Genomic DNA, 24368 nt, shown 5'->3' on the forward strand with positions numbered 1-24368 from the left:
AAGGTTTTGCACAGAAAACCACAATACTGGACAATAGTTTATTATAAATAATAGCTTTAATTTGACTAAGTTGCCAGTGCTTATATTGTTTACTAGAATGGTGGTGTGTCCTAATAACCTACCAAAGCAAATTTTTTTCACAGCTCTTATATTTTCACCTGTGTAAAGCCAAATGTCAAACTACATGATGTCGTGTAATGAAACCAAACATGCTGACAATCTAGCTGTTAGACTGTACATAAGTTGTTCAATTACTGGTGGAAACCACCAAGACCAGATTAACATCTATTTTCTCTACTTTGACAGAACAAATTGGCTGTCACAACAGAAATCTTTCCATTTCTGAGTTACATCAACTTTTGAGTTACATGAATGTCTTTGGCATGCTTCCTAGCTTTCTACAGTACAGGATTTGTTTAAAGGAAGAAAGAAGAGTATAAGACAGCACATACAGATGACAATGACAGAATGAAAACTACAGTTAAGTCACTCCACAGGCAACCACAACAGTTCATGCACTAGGATCAACAAGTTGAAAGTTTTACAAACTAGGCTTGATCTCCACGAGGTGAGCCATGAGAGCTCCAGAAACCTGACTGCCTTCATTCTCACCAGTCCTCTTACTCCTCCTCCTCTCACTGTCGGCCTTTTCAATCTTTGATTTTATAGATGCTGCCTCTGTTCTCATGTCTCTAGCAGACTTCGATGTAATGGAAGGCTGGTAAACTTGAGTAGCTTCTGATAAGGATGTGTTCCTTGATGTACTGTCTTCTTCATCATCAGAGACCTCTGACTGCATCTTTTTCTCTTCATCAGATAGACGATCCACAAGCTTTAATGTCTCACCACTAATGCCCTTAAAATATTCAATAGAATGTTTACATACCTCCCTAAGCTGATTTTTCCTTACTTTAACTGTTGTCATGGTGACGGAGGTAGATCTTACCTTTACTGGTAATTTAGAAGGAAGCTGTTTTGGTTTGTCTTTCTCTACCTGCTCTTGTTTTGGCAGGGCTGGAGTTCTTCTAGCTAGATTACTCCTATGTGTATTTTTTACAGGAATCCTAGACCTTGCTTCTAGACAGGGAGAAGAATTATTCTGTTTTGCTTTGTCAGGCTTACTAGCCCCTTTCACTTTACTCCCTGTATTGCTTTGGAGATTATTTTGTGAAAAGACTTCTTTTACTGAGCTGGCCTTTACAGGAAGCTTTGATTTTCCTCTAGCCCCTACCAACTCTGTTGTCTTTTGCTGCTCTCCGTGTGGTTTTTGCTTATCTCTTACTCTGTGTCCTTGTGTTGTCCCTGTACCTTTTCCTGAAGTGCTTTTCGCTTCATTAGCTTTCTGGAGGGAACATTTCGGTTCCAAATGTTCTTTTAGCACTACATTACAGGTAATATCATCTGTAGGGACAGCAGATGAATCCAAATTGTTGTTGTTATTAAAATTATCTTTTGGAAAATCAGTATTTTCTGTTTGCCTACAGCTTGTCTGGCTAGAAGCTGAACTCGCAATCACTGCTACAGTTTCATTTTCTAGTCCCTGACCACTTGGCATCACAGCTTCTATCTTATCTGTCACTTCGCCAGGGCCATCTTTCTTCAGAGTCATGGTGGAAGCAGAAATTCCCATTTTAATTGGTGTGCGCAATTTGGGATCAACTTTAGAAGCATTTACCGCTGCCGATGATTTTTCCAGTGAGTTACTACCAAGTGTTTGTTCCATGCAATCTCCACTGGCCTGGATGACGGGCTTATGTTCAACTGCTGTTGTTTCTACTGGTCTCTCTAGGTTTGTTTCTACAGTGCTGTCCCCTGCCTGTGGCTGTGTGATGGCAGTGACTGTACTTTTATCCCCTTCCCCCTTGTCCCCTGACTTCCCTTCAGAAGTATGCTCACCAATCTGAAAAAATTGGAGTCTTTCTTCAACAAAATCCCTCTTGCTCATGTCAATTGCACCACTGCGAGTCATCTCAAACATCTTCCCTTCATGAAATGGGAAGGGGTTGGGCTCGCTAGTTGGCGTACTTTCATCTGTTGGAGTTCTGGCTGGAGTTGTATCAGGTGTTGTTGCTTGAGATCTGTCTTCCACTGCCAGACCAAATGGCTTAGCCTCATCATCCCTTGATTTAGTCTCAAACACTTCATCGTCACCTCGGTTATTGGACCATGGATCAAAATCTAGACTCTTGGTGGCCACTGTTTTGAAAGGTGTTGCAAATTCTTCGTCTACTTTGTAACTGAAATATGAATCAGGAAATACAGTCCTGTCAGGGTGTCTGCCTTCCAAAGTGAAAAACTGTGCCCCTGACTTCTGTTCATTCTTGTCTCCGGCTTTTTGAGAAGCTGGACCCTTCGAAGGCACCTTGTCTTCTTCAGGGCCTACCTTGCCTTCCTCCTCAATGACTTCAAGCTTACTCTGGCTAAAGCAGCGATCGGTCTGCTTTAGAATGCCTTCTGTAGTCCATACGTCCTTTTTGGTTTCAACTGCCGGACTTGCAAGTTTAGAATCACTCTCAGTTAAACCATCATCTTCATCTTGCAAATCATAACCATCAAGAGAGTCAATCTCGGTCGCATCGGTATCATGGGAGAATTCTGCAGTGGTTGCTATGGAACACTCTGTGACAGACTGGTCATTGTTATTCCCATTTTGCACTACGTCATTCTGGGGTGAATCAAGCCCATTGTCAAACTCATTAGGTTTCCCAGATGTGGGATGTCCTAACTCTTTCTGTTTCTCAATCTTTTCAGGGGCTCTGGGTTTTGAGATTTCTTTCTGGTCGTCTTCCAGTTCTTTCAGTTTGAACGTATACTTTTTAAGTGGAACGGGTTGATAGAGAGATTCATCATCACTGGAGTCACTGACATCGGCTCCCGGTGGCACAGGAGATGGCGGCTGTACTCTTATGACAGGTTCAGCCAGTTGGCATTTGTCATGTTCATCTTGCAAGTTCACTTCTGTCATCTCCATTTCACTCTCAGTGGAATAGTGAGGCTTCTTTTCTGACTCGCCTTGATCTGCATCCAGTGGTGGAGGAGGAGGGAATTCAATGTAGGCAACTCTGTTACCTTTGGGTCTTTTGTTAGAGTCCTTATTTATGTGATTAGATAATGCTTTGTCAATCTGTGGTTCCTCAACCTCTGCCTGTTTTACAGATGTTGACTTAGCCTCTGCTTCTTCCTCTGATTCCTCAGATACCTCAGGTATAGGACTGGGCTTGCCTGGGATATAAGCTATTAGTGAGTCGGGCGTTTTAGACGTAAACTCGTAACTCACTTCCTCTGAACTTGGTGTTTCTGGTGTTAGAGGGCTTTTACCAGAGCTATCTATAAAGGACACTTGTTCTAGTGTGTCATCTTCTGGACTACCTTGTGGAGAAGGAAGTTGTTTTTGCTGTCTAGCTGTGTAAAATGTCCCCCTTGTCTCTTGTACTGTCTTACTCTCCTGACTGACGATTTTTTTTATGTTTCCTTGTTGCACCTCTTTCTCATATTGCTTTCCTACTTGAACAAAACTGACATAAACAGGTAAGGTCTTAATTTCTTTTACTCCCTCAGTGCTTACTAGCGGTGCAACTTTATCCAAGTAATCACTGCCACCGGGGTCAACTAACTCACTCGAAGGAAATTCCTTTCCTGGACTACATTCTAAAGAGTCTGGTGATTTGCTAGGAGATATCTCTGTTTCCTCAAGAGGAGGACCTAGACCTATCGAGCTCTGCTGCTTGGTAACCTTTCTGATTTCTGAATGCTTTATTTTTTCATCTTCCACATAATCAATCTGCCTCTCAACTTTCTCCTTAATCACAGCTGATTGTGATACTTTAGCTGAAAGTTCATAGACACCATCAAGCATGGTTCTCTTCTCCTCAACAATTCTGACTGGAATATGGGACACAGCAATGTCTTCTTTCCTTTTGGACATTTTATCAGCCACTTCACCATTACGTTCCCCCTCCCTGACAACAAATTCTCTGTATAAAACCCTTTTTGAGGGAGATTTTACAGTCAGTTCCTTCACTTCTTCTGTATGAATTCCATTTGCCGCCAGTTTGTGCTCTGTCACAGTGATAAATTCACTTTTTTTGTCAGTTTTAGCTTCAGCATGATCAACATGGTTTTCTTTTACTGTATCTGGAACCAGCACATGTGAAAGTTTTTCTTTCTGTGTTTTATGATTAGAAGTTCCAGGACTTTCCCACGTCCTATAGATTTTTTTGTCCCAGTGTCCCTTCGTTGTTGAGTCTGAGCCATACGCCAGGTCTTTGGCCTGCGGTTCTGCGAAGTGTTCTGTCACGCCTTTACTGGTCTCAGTTTTTTGTTTTTGGGTGTCTGAACCACGGAAGTCTTCGATAGCTTTCCCTTTACCCGGAACGAAATCTTCCTGTATTTTCACCTCTTTCTGTAAAGCTGTGCTCCCATCAATGACCTCTACTTGCTTTGCGTGTTTCTCTCTGGAATAAAACTGATACACTGGTAACTTACTTTCTTGCAATTTCTTTACTGGAATTTTGGACTGACTGTCCATCTTTTTTTCTTCTTGACTTGTGTCCTTACTCCTTGGACTTATACTTTGTTCAAATTTAAGCCTAATGGAACTGAGCTTTGATTGCTTCAGCTGAAATCCAGCCTGCGAAACCTCAGGTACTCCAGTCTGCTGAGCACTTCCTTTGTGTTCCATAGTTTGTTTAGAGTCCTCTGCAGGTCGCACAAATATCCTTTTTTCAGGACTGCTGGGCAAACTGGACGCTTTTCTTTCATCCACCTTGGGAAAGCATTTCCCATCGTGTGCATACTGCTTCACCTTACTCCATTCATCACTGGACGATGGTAATTCAGAGAGCAGAACTTTCTCAGGGCTGCTGCTGGCAGAGCTCTGGCTAGAATGTACTTCTTTGCCATTTTTTTTATGCTGCTTTTTCTCTGGAGACTGTAGCTCGTCATTCAACTTCTCTGTTTTATCCCGAAAAAACTGTGATACTTCAGTCAGTTTTTCTTCTGCTTCCTTAACAGTCCTGTCCACCCTGTCTTCATATATCAACTTTTCTCTACCTCTGTCTAATCTGTCCTCAGTAAAGCGCATCCACATCGCATGTTTTGGACTACTAACATCTCCAGTGTAGTGTAACACTGTCACTTTATCATAATGATCATCTTTAGACATTTTACCTACACCATTTTCAGATACATCTTTATAGATTTTGGAGAGAATCTCTTTTCTGGGGGCAGTAGCTACTTTTTCTCTGCATCGTTTATCAGACCCCTGTAACTCTGCACTAAGGGGTAGAGCATGGTCAGTAACTGACTCCTCAGTATCAGAATGAGACACATCTAGCTTTTCTGAAAGAAGCATTTTCTCAGCAAACCTGTAAGACTCCCCTCTTAGTTCTGACAACTCATCATCATGGTATTCTATTGAGTGCTGACTCAAAAGCTTCAGTGTTTTGTAAGAGTCATCAGACATGAGTTGAGCAGAACTAGGGCGACTGTCTTCTTCCTGGGACACGGGAGTGTTAACTCTAGAGGATTCCAGATAAGAAGGAAGTGACTCTTCGGCCGTGAGCTCTTCTTCTTCTTGCTGACCTTGTTCGTCTGAACAAGGAAAAGCATCATGTTTTTCCAACTCTTTTAAGTTAATATCTCCCCGAGGTAAGTCTTTCTGATATACATACATTTCTTTTTCTGGATGCTTTTTTGTTTCTCTAATAATGACTTCAGTAGGTTCAGCCTGATTACCTTTTTCAATATGGACCTCTATTATTCGCTCCAGTTTGGGTTTCATTTTGCTGTCCTTCTCTGCATGTTGTGGTGAAGTTTCAGCAGACTTGCTAACATCGGATGTTACTGATGATTTATGTTCAAACAGACCTGCCAGTTCTTTGGAAGGGTCACGTCCAGACTGAAAGGCTTTCATTATGTCATGAACAGACATTGTTTCCTCAATTCTTTCAGACGTGCTTTCAGTGCACGGCGGTTTATGATAAACCATCCTAGTCGTCGTAGTGATATGAGTTTCTTCTTTTACTCGGACACCTTTACTAAGGACACACTTGTGGTCATCTTCTTCGCTGCTGCTGGCTTTCATTTGAAAAGCTTTAACCTTCTCTTTAATAGATCCAGCAGGTTTTTGCTCCAGCTCCATAAGCGTAGGGGCAGGTTTCGAGGCCGGTAGCTCCTCTGCTTTCTGCTCTGGCATTTCTTCGGATGACGGCTCATAGCTGCGGATAACATGAACTACTTCAGTTCTTGTTTCTGTAATGACGGGAGGGATGGGTACATCATGGAAAAGTGGTTTTGGCCCTGTGCTTTCAGCACTTTGTGGGGCAGAAGGTGTCTTTTCACTCCTCGTTTCAAAGCCACTGTCAGATAAGGGACTTTTATCTTGGTCATGTTGAGAAAAGTCATCTGGAGACTCTAAAATAGTATCTGTTCCAAAAAAAGAATCTGCAATTTTACATAACTCCTTTTCTGATGTTGAAGGCCTCATGGAGGCTGGAGGCATTTTAAGTTTATGTTCCTGCAAAGCAATAGCTGGTTTTAAAATGCGTTTTTGTCTCTCTTCACCTTCTTTTTTCCCCTCTTCAAACTTGTACTTCATGTTTGTTAATGAACTGCTACCGATATCATTTGCTAAGTAATCAATAACTTTTGACAAGTTATAATCCTTTTCCGACATGGTTTTAGTTTTAATTTGGACCTTCTCTGGAACAGATATAGGAGGGCTCGTCAAAGCTTGCTGTCTCGCTTCATCAATCTCCTCTGTACTGAACTCTACCCAGTCATCCTCAGACAGGTGTCCTTGATCACTTTTGGATACTTTAGCCGACCCTTTACTTTCTAAACACACATCTTTTTTCAGAATCTCACTAACTTTTACTAAGTCCTCCTTTACTTTCTCAACAATTTTAAAGGGCTCTTCATCATCAATTCTACCCTCTTTCGGTATCTCAGTTTGGAACGGTTTGTCCTCTGCGACATCTGTCTGCAATATTGCAGTCATTCTTATTAGATCCTCTTTCATTTCAGCAACATCTTTCAGTATCTCCTGACTGGAGGATAAAGATGATGGTGTGGACAATTTGAGAGCAGAGGGTGCTAAAAACAAGGATGATTTTACTGGAGATGAAGTTCGATTAAAGGGAGGCTGTGTGCGTGCCTCTGTAGTCAATGTTTTAATAGGTGAGAGTAACGCAGCAGCTGATTTGGTAAGTGAAGACGACTCTGGGAGCTTCTTTAATGCTGGTTCAGACAAAACATTGACTACAGAATATACCGGCACTGTTATTGTTGATGAAGTTACTGATGAGGTAGTTGCAGATATTGACCCAAGGGCTGTGTACAAAGCACCTGCAGGAGGAGTTCTTATTGACTGGAAAGCTGATGGTGCTGAAGACACAAATGACCTGAGTGGAGAAAATGATATTGTTGTAGCTGTTGAAAACACTCTCTCAGCCGTGTCAGCAACTGCGCTAGCAGCACAACTTGCAGAATGTGCAGCTGCAGCCATCTTGTCTTGAAAAACAGCTGCTGCAGCTTTGGATCCATTTATTAAGTTGGCAGAAGATGGGTATTTCAGAGGTGACACAGATCCATTAAGCAATGGTACATCTGTGTGCCCAGCTACATGTTTTGCTGGCGACGAGAGAGACGAGGCCATCATGACTTTAGAGGATGAAACAGCATCAACTGCTGACTTAGCAGGTGACACCACTGACTTTAGAGGGGACGATAAAAGTGAAGATGCTGATGTGATGACCGATTTAAGTGGCAAACTTGAAGAGTACATGTTAATGTTGGATTTGGGGGATGCTGGAGGCGTCATGGTTATGGACGATCTCTCCAAGAGAGACCCTGCTGTAGTCACTGGAGATGTCCGAGAGGGGAATGTGGTAGTGGATGCCAGCCCTTTTAGACTAGCAGCTTCTGTGACTGCGGGAGCTCTGACGAAAGAGCCTGAAGTAACCTGCATATTGTATGGAGGCTGTGATACCACGGTTTTTATTGGTGAAGAGATTGTCCGAAATGATCTAATCGGAGATGCTACATCACTAACAGATTTAACTGAAGATGTGGTAGAAGCTCCTAATGTGGATTTGATTGGAGAAGTAGAAGAAACAGACCATATTGATTTTAATGGGGAAGCTGTAGGAGTGTTAGAGGAAGAGCTTGATAAGGAAGTGAAGCCTGATTTGGTTTGCCCAGGCACTGTAATTGGAGCTGTTGTCCATGACTGATAGGGCCGTGTAGAAAAGAATGGCTTGTATGAGTAAGTAGCAGGTAGGGATCTTGTTGCTCCTGCACTCCGTTCAACTGTTTCTTAAATTGTTAAATTAAAATCAAACATAAAATCAACAAAAATGATTGAAAAACAGAGAGACCAGAGAAGAAAATTGGTCAGTAAACGTTGTAATATTACAAAAAGCAAGTACAATTGTTTGCATGAGTTAGGATGAAGGAGGCAAAAGAAGATTTAAAAAGGAAAGAAAAAAATAGAAACGAGCCATATTCTGATGACTGGTCCAAACCAAAAAGCAACATGAAATGAAAGACAGCACATAGCAACCAAATTTGCAAACAATGAAGAACAGAAAACACAAAGGAGGAATCCATAAGGTAAAAAATAAAACCACATCAAAATTTCTTCTCTTACTTCCTATTGACTTTCTGGTGTGCTACTTCTGAAATATTCGTATCGGTTCTATTTTGCCTGTTTAGGGATGTCTCTGCTTTGCGCAACTATTAGAATTATCCTTTTAATAATTTCTGTTGTTGTTGTTCTATTGAGATATTGAACCTATACAAAATATAAACTTGTGTAGAATGACATTATATAGCTAAAGCCTTTTTTTAAACCACTCAGAACTATTTCATGCAGAACCCAAAATTCCTTTAAGTGACAGGCAATTGATGCGCAAACTGTGAAGCAACTGGAATAAATTCAAATCTATATCTCCCATGCACAATTCGGATATGCTTCACACTCACAAAGCCAATAAGAGCAAGAGCTTTTCTGAGTCAATATTTTAGAAAAAAAAAAAAAAAAAAAGAAAGAAAAGGAACTTTTGCATTTGTTTCTCATGCGATATTCCTTTTGTTTGGTAAAAACTAAAGTAAAACTTTACATGAAATGATTTTAAGAAGCATATGTCATACATGAAATATGGAAAGTATGATATATGATAAACGTGAGCAAGCAAAGCAACTGAATCAGTTTTTATTCATGCACAATATATCATGTCAAAACGAGCACACAGATTAATACATTTGTATGCTGTATTAAGCACAAATATATAAACCCTACAAAATCATTTCACGAGAGGCCATTAGAAGAAGAGTACACTTTTTCTACAAGATGTAGTGTCTTGGTACCTTTTGAGGAGATTTCTTGTATCAGCTCAAAGACAGACCTGTTCAACTTTACATTTCTCAAAAGGTAACATTAGAAAAGCAGTCAAAGAACATTATATTATGCAAAAACTTCCTGGCAAGGACAAACCTGTTAACTGTTATCATCCCCCAGAACACTCAGCTTATTCATAGGCATTTTGAACAAAATCATCATCAACCACATTTTGCATCACAGGAGGTACTCATGCCAGAAGACAGTATTTCTGGGAATCCCATACAGCATACATATCCTCTGATACAGCAATAACATTCAGAGAGTGGACACTGAAAGTAACTTAGAGGGCTTTTTTTTTTTTTCTTCAGAGTTGGAGTTAGAAATGGAGGTAAAATATCCAAACAACTTATTTCAACACACCTTTCTCTGAAGTTACGCTAGTAATTTGTAAAACCTGCTTGATCTGTCTTATAGACAGACAGTAACTTACAGTGAAAGCTTAACAAGGCTAATACTAAACTATTAAACTTAAAACACACGCACTCTTATAGAATAGTGAATATTCCGTATACCACAGGTCCACATCCAGTGCAAGGAGAATCGTGCTGGTCCCTTAGAAGCCAATCGAGGCCCAGAAGGCAATGTGGATGGCTATTGCAGTATGAGAACATTTAGGTTGAAGAGAGCTTGAGTACTAAGCCTGACTGGCACAGCCTATGTCAAGAAACATCCATTTTTCCTTGCAATTTTATTTTTAAGCACAAACATACTTCCTTTTTCCCCCCAAAGAAGAAAACATACTGTACTTCATTAAATGAGCTAGACTTCATTATGAAGATTAATTAGGAGCAGCTGCTAACATTCACCAAAAGTTCATACAGTCCCAAGTCCAAGAAAAAAATCCCCAAAATCATTCTGAAAAGAACTAACAGCAAAACAACTTGTTCAGTAGTTGTGTTTGGAAATGTCTTTAGAGGGACCCCACTGCGCTGTGATCAGACGGTCTATCACAACTGGCTAGTGAGGCAATCAAACCAACAGGCTCCCCCCTTAACCGCTCTTTCTCCTGTTAAATCACGGATTCGGACGTGTTTAAGATGCCTTTTTCTGTGCTCCTTATTGCAGTTGAGAAGAACCGCTACAAAGAAAATTGAGTAATTTACCAGCGTGTGCAGCTATGACATAACTGAAATAGCAGGGAACTGGGCAATTTTACTATTTTGAAATAGCAAAGAAATCCCCGCAACCATGCAAGGCTTTAGAGTGGGGTAATATTCTAAAGAGTGGCTTTATGTAACAGCCCTTTTTGGCTACTGGACACTCTTGGCCTTAACAGTTTCCATCACTCCGCATCCAAGATTTTATCAGAAAACAGATGTTAGTTACTACCTTCTGTGCACCAAACTACACATCTTTACTTGCAGCTGGTAATTGAAAGCACTGGGTGAACCCACACCAGCGGCCCCAGCTCAGCCCTGCTCCTCTTCAGCTGCAACCAAACAGCCAGGACTGAGCAGGTTTAACCACCACAGCACTCCTCTTCTCTGGGGACCTCATGGCTGGGAAGAGCAGAGGGGCTCTTTGGTCCCTTTCCCTGAACAGGAGTAGGGACAGGGAGACAGGGGAATATCCCACCTGCCTCTCTCTCTTCTGCAGTGGCACTGCCAGAGGTGCAGAGGAAAATAATCCGTGTGCGTGCATGTGCACACACGCACAAATTTGTGTGAATAAAACAGAACCACCCCTGCTACTACCAAAACTGCGGGAGTTGTGCCATCAAATTCACTGGAAATTGGGAGAGGTTCATGACTCATATCCAATCACTGGAGCAAACACCCTGCAGTGTAAAGCAGCCACAGCAGCAGTCCTGGCTCTGTGCCGGCCAGTCTGTGCTCTCTGGAAGAGCTGCACCTCCAAGATCACATCCTCCCCTTGCACCAGCATGGTGCAGGTGGTAGTGACAGCTGCTGACTACATGCTCCGTGTGCACAGCAGGCGGTACTCAGGCTGATGGCCAAACCACTATCTGTGATCTTGCCTGGCAAACACAATGATTTTAGCATACCCTTTTTGGGTAGCTCGCAGCCTTAAGTAGTAACTATTGCCAAAAGGGATTAAGAATGGTCAGGAACTTCTACTGTCTTAACCCACCTTTTTTTGAGTACAGCTCAAGTGGGTTTAACTTGTTTTCCCCTCCAACTTTTTGTAAACGAGACTTAATGGACCTTTGGTGAATAAATTAGACTACTACTTTTTTTTTTTCCCCAGTGAGGCCTGAAAAACTAATTGTAAGCAACATACGCAGTCATCAAACTCCTATCAAGCAACTTCCTTTTCCCTCTCTTTCAGTTCCCATCAAGCCTTTGACGATACCTTAACAGTCCATCAAGATGTCTCAGCAGATCTGATAGCTTCTTCAGATGTTATATGCTTGAAGTCTTCTTCCAGGCCTGAGAAGTGTAATATATTCTGGAGCACATCTGATCCAAAGAAGCCACAGATCTTATAGGATAATTAAACAGCAGCCATCCAGTGGGAACTCCCAAGACCCGATGAAGTTTGTCTACGGATTTTATGGAATTATATCAAAGGGTCTGTTGCAGGGTAGCAACTGAGAAGTCACGAGGGGAAAAAAAGGCAAGAAAAAGCCTGGGAATGGGGAACAATAGCAGTCAGACAGGAGAGGTGAGGGAAGAAATGCCAAGCCAAATACATTATTGTATTTAACAGGGAAGGAAAGGAATGCCACAGGTCTGGTTGAGGGTGAGGGAAACATAAGTTTAATAGGAAGCAATGTGGGGTGCCAGGGAATAAAAAGCATCTGCAGGGAACAGAGGAGAAAGGGAAGGGGAGGAGAAAGAAGAGGGAAAATATAAAATTTAAGAGAGTCCATTTTGGCTAAGCATTTAAACATTTTAAGCGCTTTTCTCAATGGCATTCTTAAGCCTTGCTGAACTTTTGCATATCACTCCCTTCTACAGCAGCTCTCTCTAATCTTTCAAAGGGAAGAGGAATAGACTGTTTTTGAAAGCAATTTGCACTACTCCTCCTAGTCCTACTCCTCTGGGCTACATGGCATTTTTAAAAATTATTATATTTTTACTGAACTAACACATGTCATTTGCCAGTCAGGATTCTTCAAGCTCTCACAACACAAGAGTTCACAGGCCATCCAAGAGTGTTGTTTTAGATAGGTGGTTTTTGTCTTTTTTCTTTTTTTCCAAACTGACACCAAATACAACGTTTATAGAAAAAATGTCTCTTCTTATGAAAAATCATGTATATATGGTTTAGTACTTTGGTAAGAGCAACTCACTCATTCCAGGCTCAGTCAGATAGCTGTAGCGCTTACGTAAAGCAAGGGAGACAAAGTTCTGGCGCCGGTCAGCTTTCTCCGTCTGCAACAAAACATAATACTGTTTAGTGCCTTTAGTATCACCGTCCCCCATTTGAACAGAGCAATCACCAAACCTCAGCGTGATGGGCCGCGTTTTGCGGTACACATCCCCACAAGGGAGAACGGATGTTTCCGTTCAGCTTCAGGAAGGCATGCTGAAGCCAAATTTGGGCAAGCAGGCAGGGAATGGGCAGGGCCGGTCTCCATTCCTGTCTGCCATGTAATGAGTGTCAGGCACTGTGGAGCAGGGAGCGTGGCTATCGGAGGTGGCAGAAACCTGCTGTGAATGACCACCCTTCTGGAGCAAGCGGGGAAGGGACCGCAACCCTAAGACAACCCCATGGGTTCATCCCTGCTGCCAGTGTCTCTGCTTATGAGGTGGAAGAGCTTAGATAGCAGATGTAGCTCATGGTCCTGTCTTAATGTATCTCAATACTATATTATCCCATTATCACTTAATAAACTGCTTCACACTACTAGAAATGGTACGATATTATTCATTCTCTGAAAAATAAACCACCTTTGGCTAGAAACAGGAGATCAACACAAAAGACTACAGATACAGACATAAAACATTCATAAGAGTACAGCTTAAACCGATCAAATATTTGTCCCCAAATTAATTTGTCCTGAAAGCACATACACCACAATGTACACTGGCTTTAAAGTGAATACATTAAGGACAAAAAAGGCGTGGGAGGGAATTTTTTTTTAATAGGCACAAAATGCAAAGATGCAGATTAGGAAGCAGGCTACTATTGCTAACTAATAAATTGCATCCTAAATAGCTGCATTCAGTGGCATGGCTGCTACTGTGATGTGTTAATTTTAAAAGTCCTTCAGAGATCAGCTCACTTGATTATGTGGCTAAAAATACAGTTTGTTTAGAAAGAAAACTATTGTTATAGCTATATAATAGCTCACTGGGAACAAATCCTGTGGTGACGAAGAGATACGGGTGCTATTATTATTTTTTAACATGTAAGAAGTGTTTTGGTGGTGGTTTTTTTATTATTATTTTCATCAGCGGGTGGCCACTGCTATTTATTTGCCACCAGGAAGAGAAGACGACGTTGCTGCTATGTAAAAGGGATACATCTATGTAGTTTGTTTTATAAGGTAATCTCATTTATTACTACCTCTAATGAGTAAAAACCCACTCAATTTCCTGACAATCTAACGTTGCAGTGCCTGGCAACCAGTGGACTTCTAAGCTGCAAATCTCTGAGGTTTATTTGAAAATAGATTTGTACACAATATTTAAGAATTGCCCTTGGCTATTTTGCTTTTTCAAAGGAATCGAGTTTATTATCAGGAGTAAAATATATAGGCCACTATTGTGGCCTCACCAGTACTTCTTTCCTTCACAGAAATACAAGTTATTGGCAGCACTGCTTCGAGAGGTAAAATCACATCCACCACACTCTCCTTGGCTTCGCCAAAAATGGACTTGGTCTGAATTTTATAATTATATCCTTTTTCAGAAGAAAATTAGTTAAATTTTGGACTGCTATCATTCAATGCTTGGTTTAATTTCATAATATATATGATCATGTTTTTTCCACATTTGTGCACTTCTGCTGTTTTGCAACAGACTATCAGATGTTGAGGAGATGGTTATTCTGCGGGTACCATTTCAATGCCATAGTTAAAAATAGTTGTTTGTTTTTCTATAACATATTACTTTTCTTCACTAAGTCTGAAGGAAATAAAAACAGAAGACATTGTTTATATTACCTCATCATCTTGATCTGACTCTGTTTCCTTTTGGTCCCAAGATGCATTGCAGAGACAAGGAATATTATAATGGACAGCAGGGAAAAGAATATCAGGATATGAAAAGGACCAAATTGGGAGCACAAAATGCAAGCTGATTTATAAGGCAAAGCAAATCCAAAATGTCAACACAAAAGAAAAAAACATAATCTCACATCCAATGCAAATCAACACGTGACATTACTGAAAGCATAAACCTATGACTTGCAGGCTGAAGCATGAGCTGTAAACAGAATCATAAAAATTATAGGAACTTGACACCACAGTAACAAGAGACTTTAAAAGCGTTCTACATACAGGAAACCAATAAAACAGAAATTTAAAAAGCCTTTATCATATTCCAAAGCATTCTCATTACTGGCATTTCACAGGGTTTCTTTATCACTAGCAGGGAAAAAAAAAAGACAAGAACTAAAGGAGCAAAAATAAATCCAAACCAACCCTAAGGATAATGTTTACTTTTCCTAACAAATACCTTTTTGTGTGCTGGCAGAGTGATATTCAAGTTGCAAACAGCTGTTTGTGGCAGTCCTTTTGTAGTCTTTGGTTCTTTCAAAAATGATAGTCGACCACAAGGTTCCTGGCTGGTGTCTCTTACCTAGAAAAGAAATTTTAGTACAGTGTAGTAATATGTAGTAACTCAGATACCTAGAGGAGGTTTCCTGGGGGTCGCTCAGAGCTTCTTTCCACAAGAAGCTACCTATTGGGTAAAGATCAATGTCACTGAGCTGGAGCTGAGCTGACGTGCTGACGGAGAAAAGGTGGTAACATGAAAGAGCTAGATCAGCCTGAAGCTCTCTGGTGGTAAATCCCTGCAAAAATAAGATGTCTGGTGAGTCCAATCAGACAGTTTTATACTGGGATAATACTGAGAGACATTTTCTGCTCACTTTCATTTTTTTCTGCCATGTTTTGCACTTGTGCTCATGAAAATACTTAAAAACTTCTTTTGCACAGTAGCTATGATAAAGCTAAGGAAAGTGTGCATCCATTCATGGTAATTTAGAGATGAACAGTCTGTGTGCATTTTTTTGGACGCCGTTCTGCTGTACGGTATGTTTTTGAACGCATCTCCTCTGCTTAGTCCCTGGGAAACAGTCATCTACTGGTAGTATTCTGGAGGTCTAACCTGATACGATTTTAATAAAAGCCTGTGAATCCGTATGACGGGTATTGTGGTCCCAGCTCTGCCAGCAGCTCTTTTGTGGCTTCATGCAAAGCACTCTCTCCATGTTATTCACATATTAAATGACACTTACAACCTGGAGGCAAGTTAGTCCTATTGGGCTGAAAAAGTGTTACCACCCGCGGAAAAAAACCCAATCAGAAACATCAGCAGAAATATTTGGCTTCTTTTGCTTTTACCTTGATAGAGAATGGCAGTCTATTTTCTTTGAAAGCATAAAAATTAAAAACAAGCTGCTGTCCTCCTTTAGTCAAAGGGGCCAGATTTCCATAGCAATCAACGTAAATAGGTTTTCCTTCCAGAACCTATCAAAGCAAAAAATAAAAGTCAATAAAACTTCTTTTCATAGTACATGCATGCACACAAGTATATCATGATTTCCCCCATCATAGTTCCTGAATTTAGCACAAGTCCCCACTCAGATAAAATTCAACAGCAAATTAGAACATCACTGTCCATTATTGCATCATGGCAAGGTATTACGAGTGCAGGCAGTTTCGGGAAACTGTGAGCTACGTGAGTGGCTTTCCTTAGTAAGACTGTGTAGATTTCCTTCGAGAAACTCTGGGTTGGTGACTATGTATTCACCACAAACCATCTCTACTCATGACTGTGTCTGTGGGGTCAATGAGAAGGACTTCCAGGTCAGCCGTCTGCAAATCCCAACCGGGGCTACGTAACAGCAGTGTGTGCAAAACCCACTGCAGACTGGCCTGGGGCATCCATTTGGAGACAAGTCCTCATGCTCCCCTTGCCTTGTCCTTTTTCGGTCACCTTTCAAGAAATTTTTTGACACAGCCTTGCTGTGAACTTCTATTTAACTAGGTTTATAGCAGCTTTTGCAGGATCTGTTGCCACTTGGAAAACACATTGTCCATTTACAAGGAGGAAGCCAACTGTAAGAAATATACCTCAATATCTTTGCTTCTTGCAACTTCTTCAAAGTTCTCTTGTTGCTCCAAAGTTTTGTCCACTTTGTCATCAGTCATGCAGAAGCAACGCAAATTGGATTCCACAGGGTCATTCATTTTGGCAAATATCACAAACTTTGCCATATAAGGAACGCATATTAATTCTCTATAAAGCTGTGTTGCCAGCCCAACAGTCTCTAGTACTTGATGGCAGTCTGCGAGCCAAAATCTGGGTGTGAAAAAGCAAACCATTAAATCAACTTTTCATTATGCTCAAACGTTGTTTAAGCCTTTAAAGAGAAACCATGCCCTGTGATCCTTGGCCATTTTGCATGCGTATTGTCCTTGCAGACTTCCCAAAGCTGTAATTTTCCTTCTACTTTCAGTGGAGCTTTAACCATCCGAAAAAGGGCAGTGAAATGCCGATGTACTTATTTGACCCTTCTCACACTGGTATCTCATAAAACTGTCTATTTTAAGCCTCATTTGAAGCCAAAGCGGGGAAACTCTATTTCTTGTGACCACACACCACATATATTGTAATGAGCTGGTCCTTCACTGTTCACCTGATTTGCTAAAACAACCTCCTTGATAACACACATATACAGCAAAATCACATCTCCCATATAGGCTGAAACCTAATACACCCAAAGTGAAGTTTCCCAGAGACACAGATGTTACACTGTTATTTTATCATTTTTTGATTGCGAGGTTGATGATAATTTTGATACAAGTTATAAATATTTTAATATGTAGGTTTTATGAGTCTTTTCCACATTATTTCAGCCCCTGATCTATTTGGTTCTTTCAGCAATTCTCTTTCTTTATAAGGCTTTTTATAAGTGCAAATGTGATGCAATGAATGATAAATGCTTTACCTGGCATACCATGAATTTTCTCCACTCGGATGTATGATTTGTAACAGATCCTGTTGAATGTCTCTAATCAGCATCTAAGTCCACTAAGTCCATGAAAATTCATTTCAAACCATGATTTTTTGGCAAATGATATTTTTGTGAAAGTAATTTTATGTGATTTTCAACCAAAAAGCCCGCAGCCAGAAACTTAATGTCTCTAACTTTTTAAAAAAAATCTGTTTTTATGAATCTCACCAGTTTCTTTTTTTTTATTAAGTGAGCATTTTAAATTTTCTATTTCTGTTGCTGTTTGCAGAAAAACAACCCCCTGTGTGGTACTACAGCCTTTAGAGAAACAGCACGTGTGATTGCCGGGAGACACCACTGCAGCAGAAAAGGCCGGGACAAAGCTTCATGTGCAACCCCGGATGTGTGGGATGCTGATACATAATGACAAAGAAGCATCTGGTCCATTACTGCTTCATCAGTCTTGCAAAAGACTTCCAGAAAGCCAAAAAACAACCCCACAACTATGCGCTTTGTTAAGCAAAACTACTCCCTGGGTGCATTTGGCAAGCTCTGTTATCATACCTGGCTGAAACGTTGGTTGTGAATGAGACACAGTCATTTGAGAACGTCAGCGGAGTGGTGCCTGTGATATCCTCCCACTGCGCAGGTGAAGTACCTCCTACGTAAAGATAAACCATGGAGATTTTCTTTCAAACACCAAGCCTATACAGACTAAGAATATCTCTATCTTAAGTTATTCTGCTTACACGTAAAAGGAGAACCTAGACAATAATGTTGTCCATCAGCTGAGCTAGGTGTTGTATATTAATTACATCATATATTATGCACCAGAAAACGATGCTGATGTAAGCAAAATACATAACTACAGGTCAATAGCAAACTCTGCCTTGATATCAGCTAGGACACAATTATTTCTGCAAACTACTGACAATTACGTTTAATAGCCAAGGCTGAAATTCTTTGTACTGGCTAAATATAAAATAGCATTTAAAAACTGTTGGCAGAATTCTTTTACAATGACATGAGACCAGATTCAAGGCCCAGGGAATCAGTGGGAGCCTTTCAAATGACCTCAGCTGGCTTTGCTCAGGAGAACTGATCTGAACTCTACTGGACCAAGCACACCAATGTTCCCTTACTGGAAAGCACGAGTTGTACAGTTACGAGAGCGAGCACAGAGGCATTGCTGTCACAGAAACCTTTGCAGAGAGGATGATTTTCTCTAACCTGTAATGCTACATAAAAGTCGAAGGCTGGGCGTCGTGTCTCCTTTGTACCCATTGGTTACACCTTCTCCTGACGGAGGCGGCACAGGAATTGTCATGGTTATTGGCTTATGAAATTTTCTTCTTCTTGGCTCCACAGTGACAATGGGACTGAAAGTTGCTTTGTTTCCAAGGATTTTTTTGACAATCTCCTCTGGAACCGGTTGAGCCTGTCAACACAGGGAAAGTATTTAAACTAGAGCCACAATTTGGTTGTAGACGTGTCGAACTGTTTTCCAAGAGATAACTCAACTTTCCTTTATTTTCTGTAGAATTTTATTTCCTTTTTTTTTTTTTTTCCCAGGCAGCCTTCTCCTACAGCTCTCCAGGGTGATTATTAGTACAATCCATGCTTAGTATTTTTCTCAAGAACCCACTTGTGATTTCCTAACAGCTAACTTGGAGAGCAAAACTATAAATCTCAGAAGGTTGCCTGCTGTATTTGCTAAGAGACTTTTAGAGCATGTTTGGTTTTATTTTTAATTTACAGTGATGGGTGATATTAAATACAATTTTAAAATGCAAAAAGAGGCCTATTTTGCTCACAGAGCCTTGAGAAGTGAGGACAAGACACTCTTGTCTTGGAGATGCTGAACAATTCTCACATCTCTGCCAAACACACATCCGTGCTCCTGAGGAACACCGCATACTCCAACTGACCTCTGTCCTCAGTGCTTCCCATGCTATTCCACTATTGATTATTAGGAAAGAAATACTGGTTTGGGTCAAATTCATACAGAACAGATTAAGCTATATCAGAACTATAAGCAAATTTCAGACTTTCTTCCTCCATTTTGTACCTTCAAAGGTTTCCTAACTACCTGGGAAGAAAGGAAAAATAGCCAATATAGCAAGAAATGCTATAGAATTTTTGTAGTTTTTGTCAGGTAAGACCTGAACTCAAAAGTGACAGACATCTTATGGGAAACCTGGAGTTTTGCATGCATTTGCCTTTTTTCTTTTTTAAACTTTCAGGTCTGCTTCAATCAGGCTGAGCAGTGACTTGCTGCACTGTTTGAACTGCACAATGGTAGCCACGTTGCAATCTCAGCAGTGACAAGACTGCATATGGAGATGTGCTTCCTTCACACTACAGAGCTCTGGAAAGGCAGCTCTATAACAGTAATAGCAGAGCTTCCATTTTCTCAAGATTAATCACCTTTAGATGTGAAATATTATTAACAGATGAGAAATGTTCCAGTGTGAATTCCAAGCACTGGAATCCAAACCAGCATCCCTGTTTCATAAACCCATCAGATATGTCAGGTTATTAAGTAATTTTAAGTGATAATTAACATAACTCAAAGAAAAAAGATACCTCCTACGGAATGTTTCTCCACTTTCTGTGCAGTTTGTTTAAGGAGAGTTTAAGCTATTTGCTCTTCCCAGATTCTATCCATCGCTGGAAATGCCAACGGTGAGTGTCCTAAGCTACAAACCACAGATGTATATATGGGAGGTCTTTGACCCAGAAGCAGCTGGCAAACAGCTGCATAAACTCCTTACCAAACACATTCCTATGGCAAAGGGCAGCCCAGTGACACCAATCACAAGCCGCTACTTGTCCACGGGAGGCTGGGACTGCACAGTGACTGTGCAGCTCATAGCTGCCGGCAGCCACAGCCCTAGGGAAGATGGCAGACAATACCACTGAGGCTGTGGTGGCTCCAGGCCTTTGCTTTTCTCTCAGTTTTTCAGAGGCAGGAAAGATGGGGTGGGACTCTTTATGAGGGAGTGTAGCAACAGGATGAGGGGTAACAGTTTTTAACTGAAAGAGGGGAGATTTAGATTACATATTAGAAAGAAATTCTTTACTGTGAGGGTGGTGAGACACTGAAACAGGTTGCCCAGAGAAGTTGTGGATGCCCCATCCCAGGAGGTGTTCAAGGCCAGGCTGGATGAGGCTTTGAGCAACCTGGTCTAGTGGGAGGTGTCCCTGCCCATGGCAGGGGGGTTGGAACTAGATGATCTTCAAGGTCCCTTCCAACCCAAACCATTCTATGATTCTATGCTAAGCAGTATTCAAGGTGACGATAAAAGGGGAGCTGGGCTTTTGCCATGGGGAGGAGACCTGTGCATCGCTCATACCAGAGGGACAGTGAAAGGCAGAAAGGGTGCCCAGGCAGGTCTCAGATGTGAATACCACCCACCTTGTGACCCACTACTGAGGAGCAGCAGGCTCCTTAGCTGCAAGCCTCACACATTAAGACCAACGATGCCCTTGTAGATGCTGCAGATATGAACACGAGGGAAGCTTTACCTGGAGCCCCACGCGGATTCTTTTGGTTAGAGCACCCTCGGGGAAGGACGCCTGGACGCGCGGCACTGTTGTGCTGCTCAGCACCCCGCCCTCCGGGCCGATTTGGTTACTCTCCTGCTTGATTCGTGAAACCACTGCAAAGTACTGAGGGAAATCCTTTGTGACGATCCTGCAGATACGCTTCTTCTCTAGCTCCTCAATGCTGTCCAGCTCTGGTGGGAGAAGACAGTTAAAACATTCTGGCATTACCTGCCCAGGTTCATACCAGACACATCTGTGAGTGAGTGTGCGGGTTTTGAATGTGCCTTAAAATGCTTGAGAAGTTTTATTTATTTATTTATTTACTATAGGAGAAAAAAAATAATATTCATTACTATTAATTAATCAAGCTTTGGTTTGTTCTGTGAACTTTTGCATAAACCATGACAATGAGGTCCAACAGCACCAGACAGACAGATCTCCAGGACACCTAAGCACTAGGGTATGACAGTCTCTGCAGCAGTAGCTGCCGCAGGATGGCAGGTTTGTCACACGGCATGGCAGTCCTAGGAGGTCTGGAGGAGACGGTCAAACTTCTTTCCTCTCTCATCTATATTTGGAAGCACACAAGTGCACTGATCTTTCTGTACGCATCTTCAAAAGACATTTATTTCCAGCCTCTTCCCTCACATAGCTCCAACATGCAGAAAACCACAAGAAATCACAGTTCATGAACTATCTAACGTCACACCAAGTGTGCAAAATCCAGAGTTTGCTCAGCTGAGACACTTGAGAAAGTTATCTCACAGACTGGCATCCATACAATCCTGAGCAGACACCGAGCTCTCCAGTAAATTGTGGATGTGAGAGAGCTCTGTCTGCCAGCACTACCAATGAAACCGTAGCAAGGATCCCTCCCCACATCAGGCTTTCAGCCATTTGGGTATCTGCCCCAAAATAAATGCATTGTACTCCTCAGTTCCTAGAGACACTTAATGCATCCTCCTCACAGATAACTGGAACAGAAACAGGTCATCAACAGTTAGTGGTCTTGGCCACATTCCCAGCTTGTAGGGTCACCAGGGCTCAGAAAGGTGCATAGAGTATCTACCCATATTAACTAAGTAGATGACAGACATATATGCACTGAGAAAAACTCTGTGATATGTCAGAAATATAAGTAATTACGCAACTATATGTGTGTGGGTGTATATATAAGCACTAGTGAAATCCCTGTGATATAAACACTACTCACAAATGGAGATAATTACACAACTATCACGAATTTTTTCTGGAATTTCTTGCACTCAGCCTTTTTAGCTATTGTAACTGGGTTTCATTCCAGCACTCCACAAGTTTCCACTCTTATTTGCCTCCTTAAAAAGGCCACTGCATTCCTAAAGGAGAAAGTTTGTTCCTTGAAAAATGACATTTCCATCAGATGCAGCAAGAGAAAGCAGAAGAACTAGAAATGGTACCAAGACAAAAGACACTTGTATAATTCTTTGTTTTATGTGACTGAGACATTTTCCTCCTCTGAACATGTAAGCTCAATTACAGCTCCAAAAGAATTAGAATATAAATTTGGTAAAATGTCAGTTTTCCATTTTAAAACTTTCAGCAGGTAATTTGGATTAATTGCACGGTGTTGCTATGGATCATATGTAGCCACCAGAAGAGGATAATTCCTTATCATAATGTCAGCTTCCATTTACTTTGACTCTGAGATTGATATCTGAAGCCCTCTAATGAATTAGGTATTCTGTCTTTGGAAGCAATGATCTGTGCAAGAGACAAACTGGATTCTTAAACTCCCAGGGAGGTATAATCTTGACTGGTAAATCCTATGCATTCTCCTGTTTGTTGCTAGAGACTAAACCACTGTAAAATGCTCACAGGGATGAAGGATAATTAAAATCCTCCTGAAGTAGAAAATTAGTGGTTTATATGAGAACATTTCAAAATCCTTTGAGCCTCGCAGGTGCTCTCCTTTAGAGGAGGAAGATGACGTGAAGATTAGAGTGGCAGACAGCAGTCAGGCATGGAGAGGAGTTGGACTACATATAGGGAGATTATGTTTGGATAATACATATGTAAGCTTCTATACGAAGTTGCCCTCTAACAGAAAAAAAAAACAAAACCAAAACAAAACAGATGATGAGCAATCAAACCACCTCTCTAGCTGCCATGAGAAATGCAGCATTAGCATGACAGAATTAATGAAACAGGGAAAACTAGTCCTGGGAGAGGTCACGTTTCCTGAACACACCTCATGCCTTTTACAGAAAGAGCTATCATCATTACTATTTTCCTCAGTTGCTGACACTTCATTCCTATGTAATGTGTTTCAATTAAAAACCTCAAAGGATTTTTTTGGTTGGTTGGTTGGGTTTTGTGTGGGGTTTTTTTTAACCACAGAGAAGTATGCTATACACCTCACCTTACAGATAGGGATGGCAAAGCAGAAAGGTTAGTGGCAGAATTAGGAAGAGTGTCCCAATATCATTGTCTCCCAGATTTGTGCTAACAGTACAAAGAACACCTATTGCCATTAAGTTTTAGTAGGTCAAGAGAAAGATATTGTGAATACTCAGTGCATATACGTCTTCCCTGCAGCCCAAGTGTATGATACACTTATCCTAAACTGGCTGGTGGGAGTGATGGAGGAGAGACGAGATGGAGAGAAGGAAAGGAGAGAGGAAAGGAAGATCACTCCTCCCCACCCTCTGGTCCATGCTGCCACATGAGCATTACGTTAAAGTTCCTGGACAGGAGAAGAGCAACCCAGCCGCATCCTCCAAGGTCAGAGAGGGACCTCACATAGGGTGGCTCAGGTCAAGAAAAGCAATCACACCAGTTTTCTCAGGTGAGAGGCAGTTGTGGGTCAAATTCACCCCATGTCTAACACCTTTCTTTTTTACTTTCAGGTAAAGTAACGCAGAGCAGGAGTCTTCTGACCAGAAATGGAATAAGAGAAGTCACAGCACACCTGTCTGTTTCATGAGCTTCAAGGTGTCTTTGTGTGATCTGGTATCTGATTGCCCTTACCAGGGCCTTAAAAGGAGTTTTGCAGGCACTGAAAAAGCAAACCTCACCTGTACTTAGCAGGCTGAACAGCTCTTTGAGTTTTGCAACCCTGCTGCAGTACAGGCTAGAGCAGAGCAGAGCTGACCTTGTCACTGTGCAGGGACTGAAAGTGGGATAAGCACAGGATTCCAGTTTCACCCTGTACACAGATGCGCCCGTTAAAAAATCGTTGCACTAAAAGTGGGGAACCCAGGAGGCAGCGCTCACAGAAGTACAGGAGATGGATGGAGGTGGAAAGAGCACATGGGAAGGGACGAGGAGAAGCTGAAGGCAGTGA

At 41.4% G+C, this 24368-nt stretch overlaps 1 protein-coding gene across 8 annotated transcripts in view; it reads right to left on the reverse strand.

Moving 5' to 3' along the window:
• ANK3 (ankyrin 3) overlaps positions 1 to 24368 on the reverse strand; it is a 381671-nt gene that overhangs the window by 26214 nt on the left and 331089 nt on the right. For all 8 annotated transcript variants that reach the window (XM_063337713.1, XM_063337717.1, XM_063337716.1 and 5 more), the window contains 9 exons: positions 21026 to 21237; positions 18728 to 18935; positions 18062 to 18158; positions 16614 to 16842; positions 15882 to 16007; positions 14992 to 15114; positions 14478 to 14504; positions 12660 to 12741; positions 613 to 8316 (listed from right to left, as the gene is read on the reverse strand). In XM_063337713.1, coding sequence (XP_063193783.1) covers positions 613 to 8316; positions 12660 to 12741; positions 14478 to 14504; positions 14992 to 15114; positions 15882 to 16007; positions 16614 to 16842; positions 18062 to 18158; positions 18728 to 18935; positions 21026 to 21237 — 8808 coding nt within the window. The remainder of the gene's footprint in view (positions 1 to 612; positions 8317 to 12659; positions 12742 to 14477; positions 14505 to 14991; positions 15115 to 15881; positions 16008 to 16613; positions 16843 to 18061; positions 18159 to 18727; positions 18936 to 21025; positions 21238 to 24368) is intronic.

The sequence above is a fragment of the Chroicocephalus ridibundus genome, chromosome 6, assembly GCF_963924245.1.
Source record: "Chroicocephalus ridibundus chromosome 6, bChrRid1.1, whole genome shotgun sequence".
NCBI lineage: Eukaryota > Metazoa > Chordata > Aves > Charadriiformes > Laridae > Chroicocephalus > Chroicocephalus ridibundus.